The sequence below is a fragment of the Mya arenaria genome, chromosome 2 (assembly GCF_026914265.1).
Source record: "Mya arenaria isolate MELC-2E11 chromosome 2, ASM2691426v1".
Lineage (NCBI taxonomy): Eukaryota > Metazoa > Mollusca > Bivalvia > Myida > Myidae > Mya > Mya arenaria.
In genome coordinates, this window is record NC_069123.1 from 7,049,443 (window position 1) to 7,072,808 (window position 23,366).

At 33.0% G+C, this 23,366-nt stretch overlaps 2 protein-coding genes across 2 annotated transcripts; one reads left to right on the plus strand and one right to left on the minus strand.

Annotated features, from left to right (window-relative positions):
* Positions 1–4,195: 4,195 nt before the first annotated feature.
* Positions 4,196–16,264, minus strand: LOC128205816 (acyl-coenzyme A synthetase ACSM4, mitochondrial-like). The gene is given in 4 exon segments (XM_052907805.1): positions 4,196–4,293; positions 4,904–5,021; positions 12,957–13,067; positions 16,253–16,264. Coding segments are annotated over 4 exon segments (339 nt in total).
* LOC128205669 (uncharacterized) lies at positions 6,527–8,657 on the plus strand. The gene is made up of 6 exons (XM_052907486.1): positions 6,527–6,750; positions 7,039–7,102; positions 7,475–7,570; positions 7,874–7,937; positions 8,207–8,293; positions 8,564–8,657. The coding sequence occupies exons 1-6, from the start codon at positions 6,593–6,595 to the stop codon at positions 8,641–8,643; spliced, it is 549 nt and encodes a 182-aa protein (XP_052763446.1). The 5' UTR covers positions 6,527–6,592; the 3' UTR covers positions 8,644–8,657.
* Positions 16,265–23,366: the final 7,102 nt, after the last annotated feature.

Below are 23,366 nucleotides of genomic sequence, written 5' to 3' on the forward strand. Positions count from 1 at the left end.
TTAATTAATAATAACAAGAGCGGTCACAGACAGCTATATCCCCCGCCTCATGGGGGCATTTTTTGTAACGAAAGCCAATCAATGGTGAAATTAAGAAAGGGCAATAACTCTTTCAAAAAGGTGAAATTGCAAAATCCTGACAATATGCGCTGCATCACTATATAGTCATAAACGTAAGAGGAGTTGCGAAGAAACCAATTTTAAATATAAAATAAGCAAAGGGCAATAACTCTATTTAAAAAAGGGCCAAATCAGGAAAGCCCGACAATATGCGCTGCTTCACTTTATGATCATCAATCTGTGAAAGTTTGGTAGAAATTGCATGAAAAACGTAAGAGGAGTTGCGAAGAAACCAATTTTAAATGTAAAATAAGCAAAGGGCAATAACTCTTTAAAAAATGATCAAATCGGGAAAGCCCGACAATATGCGCTGCTTCACTTTATGATCATCAATCTGTGAAAGTTTGGTAGAAATCGCATGACAAATGTAAGAGGAGATGCAAAGAATCTGGGACGGACGGACGCACACACACACGCACGGAATCGCGCCTACCATTACAAAAAAAAAACTTGCTATGCTGGAGCGAATTTTAGCGCAATGTACATTATTTAAACAAATTTGATATCAAAAAAGGTCTTCGTCGGGGCGTTTGGACCAACTAATAAACATGTGCAGGACAAACTAATATAACATAAACAATCAAGGATATTTAGAATTAATGTCCAAAACGAAGAACGTTTTCTGCAACGATACATGAAACAAATAACAATAATTTCAAACTATTCTGCTTTCACCAAGAATATCCATTAATATTCCTCGCACACCATCGTGATTCAGCTTTAGGGCAATGCGCTTGTGGGGCACCATGTCGAACGCTTTCGAGAAGTCTAAGAAGATGGCGTCTACCTGTTGGTAGTATTTTGGAAACGAGGTCAAAACGCGCAATTTTTGATAAAAATAAAGAAATTTGTGGGAGTCAATTTCTGGCTATGATCGAAATGATATATTTCAAGATGCTACTTTGACACTATTGGTGCAAAATGCTTATTCAGTACAATTTGTTTTCATTCTAAAATTAGAACAGGAGCATTTGATTGGCATAAGGTGTTTGGTTTTTGTCGATTTATTTTGCAATTATATTTCAACTTCAATACTGACAATTTTATTAATTATACAGGTACTGTACAAGAATTGTATCATTTATTTGTATTTAATTAGATTTATAAAAACATTAGCACTTTGCTGCCTTAAGGTTACTTACAAAAGATAATGTTCCATAAAAATATTATGTCTTGATAAAATATAACTTGAATAATGATCAAACATCAACATTTATTGTTGTGTTACTAAAATTATAACTTTCAAACCTGTGAAAATTGTACAATCACTCAAAAATATGAGAATATGCCTAGCAAGACCTTCGACACATACACAAACATAGCATTTACATCATGACAATAGTAATGATATTATCAATTCTGATTTCAATGTACATTATTAAAATTTGCTTTCAAAAATCAAAATATATATCTTCACAAATCCTTGGTAACTTAATTTATTTATCTATTTTTTGGTTAAAAAAATTTGGCAAGAGCACTTCTGTGGACAAATATAATGTATACATGCACATTTGACATGTTGACAAACAGTTAGGTATAAAAATAATTAAGGATTTCAATCTTCTAGAAATTCAAAGCTAATTCAATCTGAAATGAAGTGATATTGTCAAAGATTATGACTTAAATATAATACAATTTTCAAAACAAGAGCCCCTCTGGTATGGTGCACCAAATGGCCCAAAAGTTAAGTTATACCTACAACTGAATATTTATAGATATAGCTGTTGTTGTATTTCAAATTATACCTACTGCAGTATATTTATAAATAAAGCTGTAATTTATAGCTGGTGCTGTATTTCATATAATACCCACAGCTGTATATTAATATATATATAACTGCAATTTATAGCTGGTGCTGTATTTCATATTATACCCACAGCTGTATACTTATAAAAATATATGTGCAATTTATAGCTGTTGTTCTTATTCAAGTCATACATACAGCTGTATATTCATAGATATAAATGAAGTTAAAGGGACTGTACACCAGATTGGCACCAAAAAAAGTTTTTTTCTGTAACACATCCCAGGACAATTCTTTAATAGAATGTGTTACGCTTTGATATCATAATTGTAAAAAAGTACCAAAATGTAAAAAAAAAATGTGTCGGATACAGGGTTCGAACCAGTGTCGCCAAAATTGCAGTCGAGCGCTGTATCCACTGAACTACGAAGGATTACTCTAAACGAGTGGTATATTTAAGCTATATACCAAACTTGGTAATACCACGTGATAACATTGACTAGTCAATCATGCATAAGGAATGAATTCTACTAGGTAGACATACCCAGTAAACATTTTTAATGGAAAAATACGAAATAACTGCTAACCTTAAATAAATTGTAAACTATGTGGTACTTCAGTTAGTAAGTTTCAATGCATTGTACACATTAATACCAAGTTTATGTCAGTTTTTGACAATTTTCTTTTTTTCTTGCAAATTAGTCATCTGGTGCACAGTTGCTTTAATAGCTGTTGTATTTGAAATTATAGCTACAGCTGTATTTTTATACACAAAGCTGGTGCTATATTTCATATTATACCCACAGCTGTATACTTATATAGATATAGCTGCAATTTATAGCTACCGGGTATTGTTCGTTTATTAAGTCATACCTACAGCTGTATATTTATAGATATAACTGAAATTTATAGCTGTTGTATTTCAAACTAAACCTCAGCTGAATATTTATAGATACAACTCCAATTTATAGGTGCTGTTGTATTTCATATTATACTAATAGTGACAACCGATGTTAACAAACTTGTTAATGACGTTAATTTGTAAATAACTTTTTTTGACAGAAAATATATAAAATTATGTTCAGCCTATAAAGCACTCTGCTATTTTCTGCTTCTACACATGTAAAATATTTTGGATTTGCTTTTAGTTTAATGATAAAGTCCTTGTCCAAAATTTCAGTGTCGCATCATTGAACAAACTTCCATCAAGTTGAAATTTTGGAAAAAATACATAAAAATACATTTTAAACATATCATTTGACCTATAAAAAATCCGGAACTTCTACAATGTAATATACATGTATGGCACATGGTACTGGCATTTTATTTAAATTCCTGAATAAACACTGTTTATGTATTTCGATAAAAAAATCTCTAAGGTAGATGACCTAAATATGATTGATAACAAAAACTAGAAGTCCGTGAGTCGGATGTGTTGCCTGACAAATAATTTACCGTAGACATTATAGCTGTTAGATTGGCATTTTATTAATTTATAGACAATGATGTCGCCATTTAACTTTCAAGTGTAGGTGGTATTTGAACTGAATGTAACAATCTTATGCCGGAAAAAAATTAACAACAAAAAATAACAAAGGGCAATAACTCTAAACATATGGAAGCAAGAGTTATGGTTCTTGCACACTGCACTTGCCCTCAATGAGATCTATCTACCTATTAAGTTTCAGGTTGGTACCTCTTAATTGTTTTTTGGACAAAATTTTAAGCTTGAAAATTAACAAAGGGTAATAACTCTAAACATATAGATGCAAGAGTTAAAGTTCATACCTCTTATATTCATCAAGATATTCCCCGGAAAAAACTTTCAGCATGAAAATTAACAAAGGGCAATTACTCTAAAACTAAGAAAGCTAGAGTTACTGTTATTGTAGACTGCACTTGCCATTCATTAGATCTATCTACATATGAAATTTTAAGTTGATAACTCTTATATTCTACAATATATGCCCCGGACAAAACTTTAAGCAGGAAAATTAATAAGGGCAATAACTCTAACAATATGGAAGCAAGAGTAACAGTTCTTGTACACTGCACTTGCCCTCAATGAGATCTATCTACATATGAATTTCAAATGATACTATCAATAGTTTACGAGATATGCCCCGGACAAGTGTAAACGGGATGCTACCACCGCCAAATCTACCGCCGCCGACAAAAGTAACCCTATATGTCACGTAGTCGGGCGACCAAAAATCACTGCACTTATCCAAAAATAATAAGGTATTAGTTCCATTCTTTTTTATCCGGATCATTGTTGCTTTTATTAGCCACCAATGACGCCTTTTAAGGAGATCAAGGCAGCTTAAGACTCTAATCCGCAGTTTGCGGACCCCATTCCTGATTGCGCAGTTCCACACGACGTATCTTTCCGCTCACTGTCTTTGGTAATGTTTCCACAAACTGTATCTGTAATGAGAATTAAATTACCTTAATACTACACAAAATACAAATCAGTGTTAAATAAATTAATGCGCTAAGTAGCATCTTGTGACAGCTATATCATGAACTCTTGACTTTCAAGTAATGGTTAAAAGGTTGATAATGTGTAAAAATAAACGGTTTGATGTAACTGATCTGAAGCGCGACAGACGCAATAACCATTTGTGTAAGTTCAGACTTACAATCTGATTTTTAGTGGTCTACATAATATTGTGTAAACACTTTTTATATCTACCGTTAAACCTGATTACAATGATGAAACATTAATGACTGACTTCTGATTTACTGAACTACATGGCACAGGAAATGTTCGCACCAGTTCTTATTTATTTCCTTTCAAAATTAAAGTCTATTTATAGCAATTTATTCAGTCACACATTTAGGTTAAAGAAAAAAAAAACAGTTTGAAAATGCCAATTTTTTGTTAATTGATAATAAGCATCCCCTGACTGTTCAGCTGCATCATCTCAACAACATTTCCCGACATAATTACGGACGGACGGACTGATGGTCAAGGGCAAATCTATATGACACCTCATAAGTGGAGGCATAAAAATTATGGCTATAAGTAAATTTCCATACGGGGGTATTTGTAAGGTGCAGTGACATTTTTAGTATGGTCCTGAAGTTCAGTGACCAATGCCTCGTGATCACTGTCCTTATAATCCTTCGTCAGAGTGACAAACGCCTTCACAACCTGAAGATCATGTAACATTGAAATGTGGTTTATTTTGCAATGCATTTGCTTATCGAAATGAAAAGTACAAGGGTATGTTCAAAGTACTTTTATGGCCAGTAAGATGTTTTAAAAATCACTGATTATGCAGTAAAATAAAATAAAAAATAGGTGATAAACTTAGGTACCTATTTTTTAGTCTATCCGGATCAGTATTAATATTGCTATTTGTGAAAAGATATTTGTTTGAAACTATTGTTTTGTAATAATTTGGTCAAAAATGACTTTGATGCATCAATTTGGACCAAACAATGATACTTAGAACCATATAAAGAACCATGTTCATGTTAAGTAAAGCTGTCTTTTATAACATTAACGGCATAAGGTAAAATTCTGGTCACTTGTATTTTGACTTGAATCAAATAATACTTAATTGAGTCATTGTTCATCATTCCGATTTCCATCCCAATAGAATCCCCAATAACCCAATATTATAGCTACCAGTGTCCGATACAAGTTTTATTGCATAATTATTGAATCAATTAATGATCCTTTAGTGCATGAGACGATGAACAATGACTTCCAGCATGGTCAAAAAACATTTATTGTTAAAAATAAGATTAAATTTCCAAAATTCGAGTCACAGTGTTTATACTGGAAGCCGCCATTTTGATTGAATTTATTATGCCAATGCTTATTATTCAAAATTGGTATAGCATTGTTTCAAATTCACCAATATGTCAAATGTATAAAGTATACAAAATATTTTGTGTTTGAAAGCTAAATTGATATACTACAGAAGAATCTTTCATTGTATTTGCTTAAATTTAGAATAATGAATAACAAATTTCGTCAAACATGTCACTTGTGTAGTAGTAATGATGGCTATATTTTGCAAGACCCTTTTATCTAATGTTAAATAGTCATTCTCCTTTAAAACAATATGACTTCTTTGTCTTAGTATTTCCTATCATAGGAAACTGTATGATATATATGTCTACTTTGTTTATATATATATATGTATAATTAATTGTTTGCTAAGGTGTTATTGTTCTGATCACATGGTTGTAATAACCCATAATCTAAATTAATCTTCAATCTTAAAAATCTTGCTAAAAAGATCGATATACAGTATAAAACACCACATATCATTTACTTCCCTATATAACACTTAAACTAGCGTAGAAAAAATATAATTGATTATTTCTTCAGCCTTTAAATAAAATTTTCAACAAAAATCTGGCTGGCGATTAAAATATAGCAGCGGGCACACAAAAAATTAAATAATTTCTTTTTTTACATTTTCAAAAAAATAGGAGCGGTAAATCTGCGTAATGAAACATCAATTTGGTGTGGCCCTAGGCTTAAAACAGAGTAACGCCTAAGAAGTTAGTTTCAATAAGATATCTTAGTCGTAAAGTTACGCTGGCGTAAATATTTAGTTACGATATTTTTTTACGGGCGTTTCAATAAAGCTGTCGTAACAATTATCGTAAGTGCTCCGCGTTTTCTTTTCGGCGAAAAGTGAAAGTAGTGAAACGTCACTTCCGTTATCAATATTGTCGTATGTCAACATTGAACCAGATATACAAATGGCAATGAAAAGAGATCGTCAAACGAATTGGAGCATGGACGAGGAGTCGACTTTAGTCGACTTCTGCGTAAATAATTACTCGTTTTTGTATGGGGGACTTGGCCCTACCGTTACAAAGCAAGGGCGCCATACAAAATGGGAAGAATTGCGTGAAGAGTAAGGATTTGCTACTTTCAGTTTTACTTTCAGTTTCTTTTTAAAAAGTACGTGGAAGGATTAATTTTAAACCTAAGGTTATGATTCCAGTTAACTTAAACATAAGCTGTATCGATTCGAAATGAACATTTCATTCCCTAGTTATGTCACTGTTTTATTTCGGATATTGATCTGTTTAGAAATGCATCTTGCCACCTAATATTTAATCGCACTAGATCTACTCAATTATTCAATTAATATTTTCGAAATGTAATTATGAATTATCGTTGTTGTTTTTATTTCATTCAGGATCAGTGCAGTAGGGCCGGGGAGGACTATTGATCAGTTAAAAAAGAAGTGGACGGATTTAAAGGTATGTATTCACAAGCCGATTTAGAGGGATGAGGTTGCCCCCCCCCCCTTTTTAAAATCGTCTAAATTTACCTTTATAAAACATACAAAAAATGCGCACTTACTACAAATTGTTACAATGGCATTGAGTTGGTAACCTCAAACACACATGTATGCAAATAGTTAATGCAGTATTCTGTCAGTTCATAGGTTGGGGCGCATGTCAAAATGTTTGGCCTCTAAGTTACACACCCTCTAACGTCAACTCCTGGATCTGCCCCTGGTATTCGATTATAATTTTGGTTGTGTCTTTTACAGTTGATATATATGCACGTTTTTTTTTAAAACTGGTTAATGATGGTATGGATGTATATATTTTTAAAAATGTTTTCAGTCTGCAGCAAAGAAGAACGAGATAAAGCGGAGGCATTTTGCTGCCGGGACAGGTGGGGGTCCTGCGCCCCAAGAGCCAACTGATGTAGAGATGAAGGTGAGACACTGATGTTCTTCTTGGATACAATGTATTTGTTGCACATACATGTTTTGATTGACCTTGTAGTTAGCTTATCACTTCATAGAATATATTTGGCAATGTGGTGGGCGTATAAGCATTATTTATTTTAAGTCGGACAATTTTCATTATCATTTTTCATGTTAACACTGGAAATTTATTGCCTAAATTGTCTTGTTCCTGTCTACGGAAATGGTATGTACCTTCATTCTAGAAATAAGTCATAATGGTCAGATTCAGCAAAATAGTTACTTATTGTTACACAATTGTTTTTGCATTTAGATCCCGAGTGTAATCCCCGAGGAAATGGTAACAGGGGTTGCTGGTGGAGTGGATGTTTTCGAAGGTAAATTTGCATATATTGAGTGAAATATAATGTATGTACAAATAAATGTACATAATGCATTCATTATTTTGTACATTCATATAAGCATTTTAAGATCAGCGGAGGCTTACAAGAATTGTATGTATTTTTTATCAATAAACTTCAACTCTTGTATACCAAAGTACCAGTCATTATAATTTAGGTCATGCCGTACATTTTGTTGGAAAGTTTATTGACTGAATGCATATCAACTTATAAATCAGATATAATTTATTATTATGAAATTTCAGACTCATGCAAGCCTCATGCTGTCAAAAAGTATAGGCCATCTGAGCCGTCAGGGTCAACTTTCACCGCCAACAGTTCAACGCATCATGGTAATTTTGTCAGTTGAATGAATTTTGTTCAATAACAAAATCATAAACATAAACAACAATTTTATTAACAATAAAGAAATATGTAATTAAGTGTACACATAGGACTTTTGTCCTTTTAAATATGACTACAATCTGTATGGTCAAGTTATTTATAATGAAATAAACGTATCTTTACATATAATCTCTCAAAACATCTTTCTTATAGACATTTAAAGAAAAATGTCATAGTGATTTTTTTTGAAGTTCTAAGAAATTTTTTTACTGTTTCAGACATAAGTATCAGTGAGGAAGAGGTCAATGGCAAAGAAGACAGTAACACAGGTTATTTTGATAAGTCAACATTTTTTTAATAAGTAATGCTGGGAAAAAAACAACACAACATTTTTTTGCAATGAAAGCTAATAGCGTGTAGAAAAAAACACAGACAAGTTCATTTCTATTTTGGGAAGCCACGATAATGTACCCCTGGTGGTTATTGAACCAAGAGTTTCTTTGGCATAGAGGGACACCTACACCACTAGACCATTCCCACCCTTTTTAGGAGCATTATACCATTTTTATAACCTTGCCGAACCTCTATTGAATTAACATATTTTTTCAAATTATTTATAATACCATTCAAGGAATATTTTTAATAGTAAAATTAAATAAGTAAAGAAATTCAACAACATCATTCTACTTGTGTATGATTATATATTTGTCTTTTATCCCAAAACAGAATCAAGACCTACACCACCAAAAAGAAATGACATTGCTCATCAGATGCTTGAAGAGCAAAAGAAACAAAACGAGTTCCTGGCAATGATTAATTTCAACCTTGCAGAACTTGTGAGCTTGAAGAGGACAGAAGTCCAAATTCTGTCAGAAAAACATCTGAACAAGACATTTTTTTAAATTAAAAGACAGTGAATACTTGAATGAAAGGGAGTGAAAATAGTTTATTGGTTGTTAATATATATGATAAACATAATATAAATGTGTACATATTATTTCTATATCATAATGTACATGGTTAACTTTACTTGCTAGAATGTCATTATGGCATACATACTAAAAATTTAACTATAATATGTTCTTTTAAATGAATTTCAATCAAATTACTTTCACTCCCTTTCATGTTACATTACAGTTTATTTCATTTAATACTATCATAAAAACTCGGGAAAAATCCCATTACATTTCATAAGTGCATATACATGTAAATGATAACCTCTTCAAGCTTACAAGTTCTGCTGTATGATCTGTTTGAAAATATTTCTCCATAAAAAGAGTGCAATTTAGTTATGTCTAACATTGTCATCAACCAATGTGATAACCTAAAGACATTTTTTTCATTTCCTTTAATACATGCTTTTGCTTATTTTTCAAGTGCAATACAACCATCATAATTTAACTAGTTTTACACTAGTGTAATTTAACTTGATATTAAAGTTGCACTCTAACAGATTGAAATTTTTGACTACTATGATATTTTTTGTCTTGGAACAAGCCATTGTTGTGAACATCTAAAGAAACCATCTATATAAGAAAGCTGATAAAATATAAGATCACAATATCTTATATTCAAATAAAAAAATCTGATGTTTTATTCATTTTTTTAAACAATAAGTAACAGCCATAAAACATCAATTGTCAACCGGAAATATGACAATCTGCATTCTGATCTTTTGTTAGCAATCTTTTATCATTGGCTTTCAGACATTTAAACAAAGATTTGCCCTATCCAAGACAAAAAATAAAAAATAAACTTGTTAAAATGGTATATCTGTGAGAGCTTTAAGGCTCACTTTGAAGTTTTCACTAATCTGTTTCATAACTTTCTGTAGTAAATGGCAACTCATGCAAAACATTTTTATGTATTACACAATTTATAAGCTCAATGACTAAACTGAAACCCTTAGACTATGTTATGGTACAAAATAAGTCTTAATGCATCTTTATATAAACAAAGTTTGCTTTCTTTAACGGTTTTGAAATGAAAGCCCACTATTGTTTCCAAATCAAATGTCTCACACACAAGCATGGAACACTTCTTGTTAGGAATTTTTATATGTGCTCCAAAATATTTGTTGAATTTTCTAAAGAATTATTAGTTATTGACTTATAATCTAGTTCTAGGCATATAAAACAAAGAAAAAAATGTTTGTTTCAGTGTACAATTGCAATGTATATCATCTTGTGAATACCTGAAGACAATATAGGCTGTATCTAGTACTTTTTTTGGTGCTCAATAGGTGAAATATAATAAGATCTTGAACTAAAATGAACAATACTAACCCCTTCATGATTGTTGAAAGTTTACATTTGTCTCAAAATTTGAACTCAACAGGTATGTTTCATTTTTAAACTTTAATTTTTGCAATAATATTTCAACTTTCAAGATTCATGTTCATATCTTAAATAACAAAATTTCTATGAAGTAACCTCATATTAAAAGATCACATCAGAATTAGAAATGATATTTTCATCTTTATAAATAATGAACATGAAGTCGAGAATTTGTGGCAAATGTGTTTCTCAGTGTGTGTTGTAAATAGTATATTATCTATTGAGTTATTCCTTAATGCTGTTGCTGTTAACATTTTACATCTTCTGTGATATGTATAGCTGTGATATATCTACCATGTTATATTACAGAATAAATAATTGAACATGTTACTAGTGAATTTTTGGTCAATGGAATATGTTTGTAGACAACCTTCAAAAATGTTAATGAAGAAGCTAAGAGGCCAACGTTAGTGCACATTTAAGAATGCACATACACTTACCTAACAAAAACAAGAGCGATATAATAACTTAATGTCCCAAAACTTTAACCCGCCCTAAAACTTTAATGAAGGGTATTGGACTTATAAGTGAAAATCCCAACTTGCCATAAAACTTTAACAAGACGCCGACGCCGGGGCGAATAGTATAGCCCTCCTTACTCTTCGAATAATCGAGCAAAAAACTGGTGTAATTATAGTGCCAACACTGTATTGAGTAGTTAAACTCTTCTTATTAATTAAATTGCCCATATAAAAAATAAACCAATTAACAGTTCAATATCGATTTATAAGAATGTTCCGATGAAGCACCCCGCTGTGGTTTGGTGCTGGTACAGCAAGTGGCTGCTGGTCCATATCTTGACCGTCCTGTCTCAGAACTGTTCCTGGCATTGGCACATGCCGGTCTAGACATAAAAAAAAAACAAACACCTAAAATGCATGTTTTATTTTTAAACATGTTTTTATTTGACCTATTAATCACTTTGGTCAAATAATTTACGCAAGTCAATTATTACTTTATATCCAATATTTTCAAGTTTGTCAAAAATATGCACATTGTAAGAAACAATATATTCAGCGGAGTGTTGTTTACAGAAATATACATATATTGATGATCTAGCTCATTCCATCATTTACCTGAACCTTGACTTCAATAGTCCAAAGGCTCGTTCCACAACGACCCTCCCCCTTGCATGAGCAACATTGTAAGCTGTTTGTTGTATCCCTTGTGGCCGAAGAACTGGGGTCATGAGGTAGTGGCGTAATGGATAGCCGCTATCACCCAACAACATCCCTACATCGTTCAGCTCTAGGTGTCTCTTAAAATAAATAATACATCAATCAAATAATAGTGCTTGTTCTTTTGTCATTATAATATCACCAAATATGAACATTGAGCATTTTAATCAATACATACAAAAAGTTTGTACAAGTATGTTGCATTGTATTCCGTGCTTTCAAAATTATATAAATATCACATTACAATGGTGCCATATAACGCTTCTTAACTTTATATTTCATTTTCAGTCTCATTATTAAAACAGAAATTCTGGGTGACAAATATAAAGGTTTTACCTTCAAACCACAGTTATCAAAAATGCCTGCATCATTTGCAGATCCAGGCCATGTGGCCACAACATCATTGAACCTACAATAAAACAAATGGTCTTTACTGTGTTGTATTAAAAACAACGAAAATAATTTTAACTCCGGTGTACTCCGCCATTTTCTTTCCTTAGCAACCGAACTAAGGGAGCTTACCCAATTATTGTTTTAATCCAACGAAACACTAAAACTCTTCAAATGAATAAGTTTATCCTCAAGTGTTTACCTTGGTCTACAAAAAGTTTCAGGAATATGATACTGAAGTACCAGGTCGCTGCGAGCAGACCCCAATGCTGGTTTATTCTTTTTTTCCCCAGTCAAACAAGGGGCCTAACTCAATATTTGTAAAGCCAGAGTTAAGCACCTTGCTAAAATGTGCATATTGTCTCCAGCAGGCTTCTTTTAGCCAAAAATCTGCCGGTCTTGACCTATTTTGACCTTGACGGACCGATTTCAGTAACAGAAAATGGCTCAAAAATTGGTAAAAAAAATGTTTATTTTCATACTCGGTCCCAAACAGTTAAGTCAGTAAAAAATATAAAAAATAGTGTTTGTCACTTACACATCACCAAATAACAGGGGACATCCTTGAGGGCAACATATGTACCAAATTTAATTTCAATTAATATGTTGAAGGTTTTTTAGTTAACCCAAGTTTACAGCTTTTCACCGAAATCAACTATGACGCCAATGCTATCTTTCAAAAACAGATGAGCCTATAATGTCAACAATGCTTTGTGTTCCAATGCCAATCAAAATGAATAAAGGGCTTATCATCCATACTAACATACCTATCCCCCTGTTGGATAAGGGGAGCTAACTACTGCTGACTCTAGGACTGCTGGATGCTCCAGTAGGGCACTTTCAACCTCAAACGGTAGTATTCTATACCTGTAAGCACTCTGATTAATTAAATGTCACAGCGGAAGAATAAACAAATGTTTATTTTCCAAATTCAATCCTACTAATGGCTGGAAAACCTTGAACAAGAATCAATGCAATGCATGATAGCATTGACCTAGTTATATCCCTTAACATCTTGATTCACTGGAAAAAATGATATTGTAACTCAATAATTTAAGTTATTACTAATTTATAAAACCTCAAAAGTGAAGACGGCTAAACGTTGATATGAATAACTCACACAAGTCTGTTGTATAACACACTTCTAGAGTATTTTTTTCAGAAGCTTGGATAATATTCCTGTGCTTGAAATCTTGACAACGAGCCTCTACAGTAACAGACAGATACCTTATTTCCTTAGCATTTAAAAGTGTCTAACTTCTTTGTTTTATACATATTAACAGTCTATAAGTCTACCCACTTAGTCTAACCATGATAGCAGTATATATGTCTACCTATTTGGGGTGACCATTAAGCTCATCTACAGGTCTAACTACTTAGTTTGACTATTAAACGAGTCTACAGGTCTACCTACTTTATGTGACCATTAAACCAGTATACATACTTTGACCATTAAACCGGTCTACAGGTCTGCGTACTTTGTGTGACCATTAAACCGGTCAACAGGTCTAAGCACTTTGTTTGACCATTAAACCAGTCTACAGGTCTACACTACTTTGTTTGACCATTAAACCAGTCTACAGGTCTACGTACTTTGTTTGACCATTACACCAGTCTACAGGTCTACACTACTTTGTTTGACCATTAAACCAGTCTACAGGTCTACCTACTTTGTTTGACCATTAAACCAGTCTACAGATCTACATACTTTGTTTGACCATTAAACCAGTCTACATACTTTGTTTGACCATTAAACCAGTCTACAGGTCTACATACTTTGTTTGACCATTAAACCAGTCTACAGGTCTACCTACTTTGTTTGACCATTAAACCAGTCTACAGATCTACATACTTTGTTTGACCATTAAACCAGTCTACATACTTTGTTTGACAATTAAACCAGTCTACAGGTCTACATACTTTGTTTGACAATTAAACCAGTCTACAGGTCTACATACTTTGTTTGACCATTAAACCATTCTACAGGTCTACATACTTTGTTTGACAATTAAACCAGTCTACAGGTCTACATACTTTGTGTGACCATCAAACCAGTATACATACTTTGTTTGACCATTAAACCAGTCTACAGGTCAACCTACTTTGTTTGACCATTAAACCAGTCTACAGGTCTACATACTTTGTTTGACCATTAAACCAGTCTACAGGTCTACATACTTTGTTTGACAATTAAACCAGTCTACAGGTCTACATACTTTGTTTGACAATTAAACCAGTCTACAGGTCTACATACTTTGTTTGACCATTAAACCAGTCTACAGGTCTACATACTTTGTTTGACAATTAAACCAGTATACATACTTTGTTTGACCATTAAACCAGTCTACAGGTCTACATACTTTGTTTGACAATTAAACCAGTCTACAGGTCTACATACTTTGTGTGACCATCAAACCAGTATACATACTTTGTTTGACCATTAAACCAGTCTACAGGTCAACCTACTTTGTTTGGCCATTAAACCAGTCTACAGGTCTACCTTCTTGATATGGCAATTAAACCAGTCTACAGGTCTACCTTCTTGGTATGGCAATTAAACCAGTCTACAGGTCTACCTACTGTAATGTTCATGGAATAATGTAGTCCGGAGCCCGGAAAATAATCATTTCTGTTTTAGTGAATTTTATAGAGTATTTGATTTTCGCTTTATCGCTATGACTTCTTTATGACGATTTCGTGTATTTAATACTAATGTTATGGGTTTAGTATTAAATGTCTAAATTTAGCTAGTAAATGATTAATTAATACTAACTAAGTTGTATTCTTAATAGTTTTCTACTTTTTCGTAAGTTTGATAAACTTTTGACACCCCTACTCTGTAACGTTAGTTATATATAATGGTTTCGCCCATCGTGTTTGTTAAAATGGATCATTCAATATTGGTCACATGATGTTAGGGTATATAAGAAGCGAAATGCATAGAAATAGTTAGTTCGTGTCTCGACGCCGATGTGAGAACATCAAGTTAATAATATATAGGGAAGCTTTGAAATATCTTTTTGAACTGTTTAGTTTACACTCTCGCCTCATAGTTCTATCTAACATTCACACTCTCACCTCATAGTTCTATCTAACATTTACACTCTCACCTCATAGTTCTATCTTACATTTACACTCTCACCTCATAGTTCTATCTAACATTTACACTCACCTCAGAGTTCTATCTAACATTTACACTCTCACCTCATAGTTATATCTAATATTTACACTCTCACATCATAGTTTTATCTTACATTTACACTCTCACATCATAGTTCTATCTAACATTTACACTCTCACCTCATAGTTCTATCTAACATTTACACTCTCACCTCATAGTTCTATCTAACATTTACACTCTCACCTCATAGTTATATCTAACATTTAAACTCTCACCTCAGAGTTCAATCTTACATTTACACTTTCACATAATAGTTCTATCTAACATTTACACTCTCACCTCATAGTTCTATCTAACATTTACACTCTCACCTCATAGTTATATCTAACATTTACACTCTCACCTCATAGTTCTATCTAACATTTACACTCACCTCAGAGTTCTATCTAACATTTACACTCTCACCTCATAGTTATATCTAATATTTACACTCTCACATCATAGTTTTATCTAACATTTACACTCTCACCTCATAGTTCTATATTACATTTACACTCTTGCCTCATAGTTCTATTTAACATTTACACTCCCAATCATAGTCCTATCTAACATTTACACTCTCACCTCATAGTTCTATCTAACATTTACACTCTCGCCTCATAGTTCTATCTAACATTTACACTCTCACCTCATAGTTCTATCTAACATTTACACTCTCACCTCATAGTTCTATCTAACATTTACACTCTCACCTCATAGTTCTATCTAACATTTACACTCTCACCTCATAGTTCTATCTTACATTTACACTCTCACCTCATAGTTCTATCTAACATTTACACTCTCGCCTCATAGTTCTATCTAACATTTACACTCTCACCTCATAGTTTTATCTAACATTTACACTCACACCTCACAGTTCTATCTAACATTTACACTCACCTCACACCTCATAGTTTTATCTAACATTTACACTTTCGCCTCATAGTTCTATCTAACATTTACACTCTCGCCTCATAGTTCTATATAACATTTACACTTTCGCCTCATAGTTCTATCTAACCTTTACACTTTCACCTCATAGTTCTATCTAACCTTTAAACTCTCGCCTCATAGTTCTATCTAACATTTACACTCACACCTCAAAGTTCTATCTAACATTTACACTCTCACCTCAGAGTTTTATCTAACATTTACACTTTCACCTCATAGTTCTATCTAACATTTACACTCTCGCCTCAAAGTTCTATCTAACATTTACACTCACACCTCACAGTTCTATCTAACATTTAGACTCTCACCTCATAGTTTTATCTAACATTTACACTCTCACCTCATAGTTCTATCTAACATTTACACTCTCACCTCATAGTTCTATCTAACATTTACACTCTCACATCACAGTTCTATCTAACATTTACACTCTCACCTCATAGTTTTATCTAACATTTACACTCTCACCTCATAGTTCTATCGAACATTTACACTCTCGCCTCATAGTTCTATCTAACATTTACACTCTCACCTCATAGTTCTATCTAACATTTACACTCTCACCTCATAGTTTTATCTAACATTTACACTCTCACCTCATAGTTCTATCTAACATTTACACTCTCACCTCATAGTTCTATCTAACATTTACACTCTCACCTCATAGATCTATCTAACATTTAAACTCTCACCTCATAGTTCTATCTAATATTTACACTCTCACCTCATAGTTATATCTCACATTTACACTCTCACATCATAGTTTTATCTTACATTTACACTCTCACCTCATAGTTCTATCTAACATTTACACTCTCACCTCATAGTTATATCTAACATTTACACTCTCGCCTCATAGTTCTATCTAACATTTACACCTCATAGTTCTATATTACATTTACACTCTCACCTCATAGATCTAACTTACATTTACACTCTCACCTCATAGTTCTTTCTAACATTTACACTCTCACATCATAGATTTATCTAACATTTACACTCTCACCTCATAGTTCTATCTAACATTTACACTCTCACCTCATAGTTCTATCTAACATTTACACTCACACCTCATAGTTCTATCTTACATTTACACTCTCACCTCATAGTTCTATCTAACATTTACACTATCACCTCATAGTTCTATCTTACATTTAAACTCTCACCTAATAGTTCTATCTAACATTTACACTCTCACCTCATAGTTATATCTAACATTTACACTCTCACCTCATAGTTCTATCTAACATTTACACTCTCACCTCATGGTATCTAACATTTACACTCTCATCTCATAGTTCTATCTTACATTTACACTCTCACCTCATAGTTCTATCTAATATTTACACTCTCACCTCATAGTTCTAGCTAACATTTACACTCTCACCTCATAGTTCTAACTTACATTTACACTCTCACCTCATAGTTCTAACTTACATTTACACTCTCACCTCATAGTTATATATAACATTTACACTCTCACCTCATAGTTCTATCTTACATTTACACTCTCACATCATAGTTCTATCTAACATTTACACTCTCACCTCATAGTTCTATCTAACATTTACACTCTTGCCTCATAGTTCTATCTTACATTTACACTCTCACCTCATAGTTTTATCTTACATTTACACTCTCACCTCATAGTTCTATCTAACATTTACACTCTCACCTCATAGTTCTATCTAACATTTACACTCTCACCTCATAGTTCTATCTAACATTTACACTTTCGCCTCATAGTTCTATCTAACATTTACACTCTCACATCATAGTTTTATCTAACATTTACACTCTCACCTCATAGTTCTAGCTAACATTTACACTCTCACCTCATAGTTCTATCTAACATTTACACTCTCACCTCATAGTTCTATCTTACATTTACACTCTCGGCTCATAGTTCTAGCTAACATTTATACTCTCACCTCATAGTTCTATCTAACATTTACACTCTCACCTCAGAGTTTTATCTTACATTTACACTCTCACCTCAGAGTTCTATCTAACATTTACACTCTCACCTCATAGTTCTATCTAACATTTACACTCTCACCTCATAGTTCTATCTAACATTTACACTCTCACCTCATAGTTTTATCTTACATTTACACTCTCACCTCATAGTTCTATCTAACATTTACACTGTCACCACATAGTTCTATCTTACATTTACACTCTCACCTCAGAGTTTTATCTTACATTTACACTCTCACCTCATAGTTCTATCTAACATTTACACTCTTGCCTCATAGTTCTATCTAACATTTACACTCTCACCTCATAGTTCTATCTTACATTTACACTCTCACCTCATAGTTCTATCTAACATTTACACTCTCACCTCATAGTTCTATCTAACATTTACACTCTCACATCATAGTTATATCTAACATTTACACTCTCACCTCAGAGTTCAATCTTACATTTACACTTTCACATCATAGTTCTATCTAACATTTACACTCTCACCTCATAGTTCTATCTAACATTTACACTCTCACCTCATAGTTATATCTAACATTTACACTCTCACCTCATAGTTCTATCTAACATTTACACTCACCTCATAGTTCTATCTAACATTTACACTCTCACCTCATAGTTCTATCTAACATTTACACTCTCACCTCATAGTTCTATCTAACATTTACACTCTCACCTCATAGTTCTATCTTACATTTACACTCTCACCTCATAGTTCTATCTTACATTTACACTCTCGCCTCATAGTTCTATCAAACATTTACACTCTCACCTCATAGTTTAATCTAACATTTACACTCACACCTCACAGTTCTATCTAACATTTACACTCACCTCACACCTCATAGTTTTATCTAACATTTAAACTCTCGCCTCATAGTTCTATCTAACATTTACACTCACACCTCACAGTTCTATCAAACATTTACACTCTCACCTCATAGTTCTACCTAACATTTACACTCTCACCTCATAGTTCTATCTAACATTTACACTCTCACCTCATAGTTCTATCTAACATTTACACTCTCACCTCATAGTTCTATCTTACATTTACACTCTCACCTCATAGTTCTATCTAACATTTACACTCTCACCTCATAGTTCTATCTAACATTTACACTCTCACCTCATAGTTTTATCTAAAATTTACACTCACACCTCACAGTTCTATCTAACATTTACACTCACCTCACACCTGATAGTTTTATCTAACATTTACACTCTCGCCTCATAGTTCTATCTAACATTTACACTCACACCTCACAGTTCTATCTAACATTTACACTCTCACCTCATAGTTCTATCTAACATTTACACTCTCACATCACAGTTCTATCTAACATTTACACTCTCACCTCATAGTTTTATCTAACATTTACACTCTCACTTCATAGTTCTATCTAACATTTACACTCTCGCCTCATAGTTCTATCTAATATTTACACTCTCACCTTATAGTTCTATCTAACATTTACACTCTCACCTCATAGTTTTATCTAACATTTACACTCTCACCTCATAGTTCTATCTAACATTTTCACTCTCGCCTCATAGTTCTATCTAACATTTACACTCTCACCTCATAGTTCTATCTAACATTTAAACTCTCACCTCATAGTTCTATCTAATATTTACACTCTCACCTCATAGTTATATCTAACATTTACACTCTCACATCATAGTTTTATCTTACATTTACACTCTCACCTCATAGTTCTATCTAACATTTACACTCTCACCTCATAGTTCTATCTAACATTTACACTCTCGCCTCATAGTTCTATCTAACATTTACATTCACACCACATAGTTCTATCTTACATTTACACTCTCACCTCATAGTTCTATCTAACATTTACACTCTCACCTCATAGTTCTATCTAACATTTACACTCTCACCTCATAGTTCTATCTAACATTTACATTCACACCACATAGTTCTATCTTACATTCACACTCTCACCTCATAGTTCTATCTAACATTTACACTCTCACCTCATAGTTCAATCTAACATTTACACTCTCACCTCATAGTTCTATCTTACATTTACACTCTCGGCTCATAGTTCTATCTAACATTTACACTCTCACCTCATAGTTCTATCTAACATTTACACTCTCACCTCATAGTTTTATTTTACATTTACACTGTCACCTCAGAGTTCAATCTAAAACTTACACTCTCACCTCATAGGTCTATCTTACATTTTACACTCTCACCTTATAGTTCTATCTAACATTTACACTCTCACCTCAGAGTTCTATCTAACATTTACACTCTCACAGTTCTATCTAATATTTACACTCTCACCTCATAGTTCTAACTAATATTTACACTCTTGCGTCATAGTTCTATCTAACATTTACACTCTCACCTCATAGTTCTATCTTACATTTACACTCTCACCTCATAGTTCTATCTAACATTTACACTCTCACCTCATAGTTCTATCTAACATTTACACTCTCACCTCATAGTTTTATCTTACATTTACACTCTCACCTCAGAGTTCTATCTAACATTTACATTCTCACCTCATAGTTCTATCTAACATTTACACTCTCACCTCATAGTCCTATCTAACATTTACACTCTCACCTCATAGTTCTATCTAACATTTACACTCTCACATCATAGTTTTATCTTACATTTACACTCTTACCTCATAGTTCTTTCTAACAATTACACTCTCACATCATAGTTTTATCTAACATTTACACTCTCGCCTCATAGTTATACCTAACATTTACACTCACACATCATAGTTCTATCTTACATTTACACTCTCACCTCATAGTTCTATCTAACATTTACACTCTCGCCTCATAGTTCTATCTAACATTTACACTCACACCTCATAGTTCTATCTTAGATTTACACTCTCACCTCATAGTTCTATCTAACATTTACACTATCACCTCATAGTTCTATCTTACATTTAAACTCTCACCTAATAGTTCTATCTTACATTTACACTCTCACCTCATAGTTATATCTAACATTCAAACTCTCACCTCATCGTTCTATCTAACATTTACACTCTCACCTCATGGTATCTAACATTTACACTCTCATCTCATAGTTCTATCTTACATTTACACTCTCACCTCATAGTTCTATATAATATTTACATTCTCACCTCATAGTTTTATCTTACATTTACACTCTCACCTCATAGTTCTATCTAACATTTACACTCAGACCTCATAGTTCTATCTTACATTTACACTCTCACCTCATAGTTCTATCTAACATTTACACTCTCACCTGATATTTCTATCTAACATTTACACTCTCACCTCATAGTTCTATCTTACATTTACACTCTCACCTCAGAGTTCTATCTAACATTTACACTCTCACCTCATAGTTCTATCTTACATTTACACTCTCACCTCATAGTTCTATCTAACATTTACACTCTCACCTCATAGTTCTATATTACATTTACACTCTCACCTCATAGTTATATCTAACATTTACACTCTCACAGTTCTATCTAATATTTACACTCTCACCTCATAGTTCTATCGAACATTTACACTCTTGCCTCATAGTTCTATCTTACATTTACACTCTCACCTCATTGTTCTATATTACATTTACACTCTCACATCAGAGTTCTATCTAACATTTACACTCTCACCTCATAGTTCTATCTAACATTTACACTCTCACCTCATAGTTTTAACTTACATTTACACTCTCACCTCAGAGTTCTATCTAACATTGACACTCAGACCTCATAGTTCTATCTAACATTTACACTCTTATCTCATAGTTCTATCTAACATTTACCCTCTCACCTCATAGATCAATCTAACATTTACACTCTCACCTGAAAGTTCTATCTTACATTTACACTCTCACCTCATAGTTCTATCTAACATTTACACTCTCACCTCATAGTTCTATCTAACATTTACACTCCAACCTAATAGTTTTATCTAACATTTATACTCTCACCTCATAGTTTTATCTAACATTTACACTCTCACGTCATAGTTCTATCTGACATTTACACTCTCACCTCAAAGTTCTATCGAACATTTACACTCTCACCTCATAGTTCTATCTAACATTTACATCTCGCCTCATAGTTCTATCTAACATTTACACTTTCACCTCATAGTTCTATCTAACATTTACACGCTCACCTCATAGTTCTATCTTAATCGTCTGTGTTTGATATTTGTTCATAAAAACATTCCAATAGACTGCACATATGTTTTGCGATTAAGATTCCGGACATCGAAGTGTTTTGTTTTTTTTGCTTTTGATTCAGAAAACAAAATTAAATGTTAAATATTTATGTTGTATCTCTAATCAGTGCTTGATTACTTTATCACTAAACCCCACCTTTTCCGCCGAGCTCTTCCCTGGGTCCTAATACCAATAATAAATATATGAAAATCTTTCCTTTACGCTTGCTCAATAAAAATAAACATTTATATAAAGTGCCAATAATACGAATTTTACGATAGTTTTGCATGGCCGAAGGGTCTTCAATGGCAAACTAAGAGATGTCTGGTCATTAAAAAAGAAGCCTGGGCGGAATTTTAAAACGTTATTTAAAAAATGTCTGGTTTTAATTTGCGTTAAATTTTAAGGCTTCACATATTAGTAGATTACTAACCTTAATCTTCGAACTCGAACAGGAACTGGTCTAGAGACGAACTGCTACGGAAATATCCGAGTGCTGACGGTAAGAAACCGCGCATGCGCGATCAAGACAAATAACACGCCGCATGCGCAAGCTTATATAATATCGAGTCAAGAAATCGTAGTTTATTTTATTACAACGCGAAAGATAGAGCAGATAAATTTCCCCGTGGTGGACGGACACCAATATAATTTTAATGTGGCTTGGCATTTTTTTTAGAATACTCTGTATTCTGCGAAACAATTGTGCTGTTGTTTAATGTTCCTTATTTGTGATTTTTTGTTGTTTTTGTGTTCCATGTCTTTGGCGTTTACCCTGTGCCATTAAACGGGGTTTATGTTTTAACTTTTGGCTTCTGAGCTTGTTTCTGTAGTTTTTCACATAAATATTGATATAACTCTACCTGT

Coding starts and splice junctions, on each gene's coding strand:
- LOC128205669 (XM_052907486.1), top strand. CDS start 6,593: ATGGCAATGAAAAGAGATCGTCAAACGAATTGGAGCATGGACGAGGAG. Junction 7,103..7,474: donor AGAAGTGGACGGATTTAAAG/GTATGTATTCAC, acceptor AAATGTTTTCAG/TCTGCAGCAAAGAAGAACGA. Junction 8,294..8,563: donor CAACAGTTCAACGCATCATG/GTAATTTTGTCA, acceptor TTACTGTTTCAG/ACATAAGTATCAGTGAGGAA.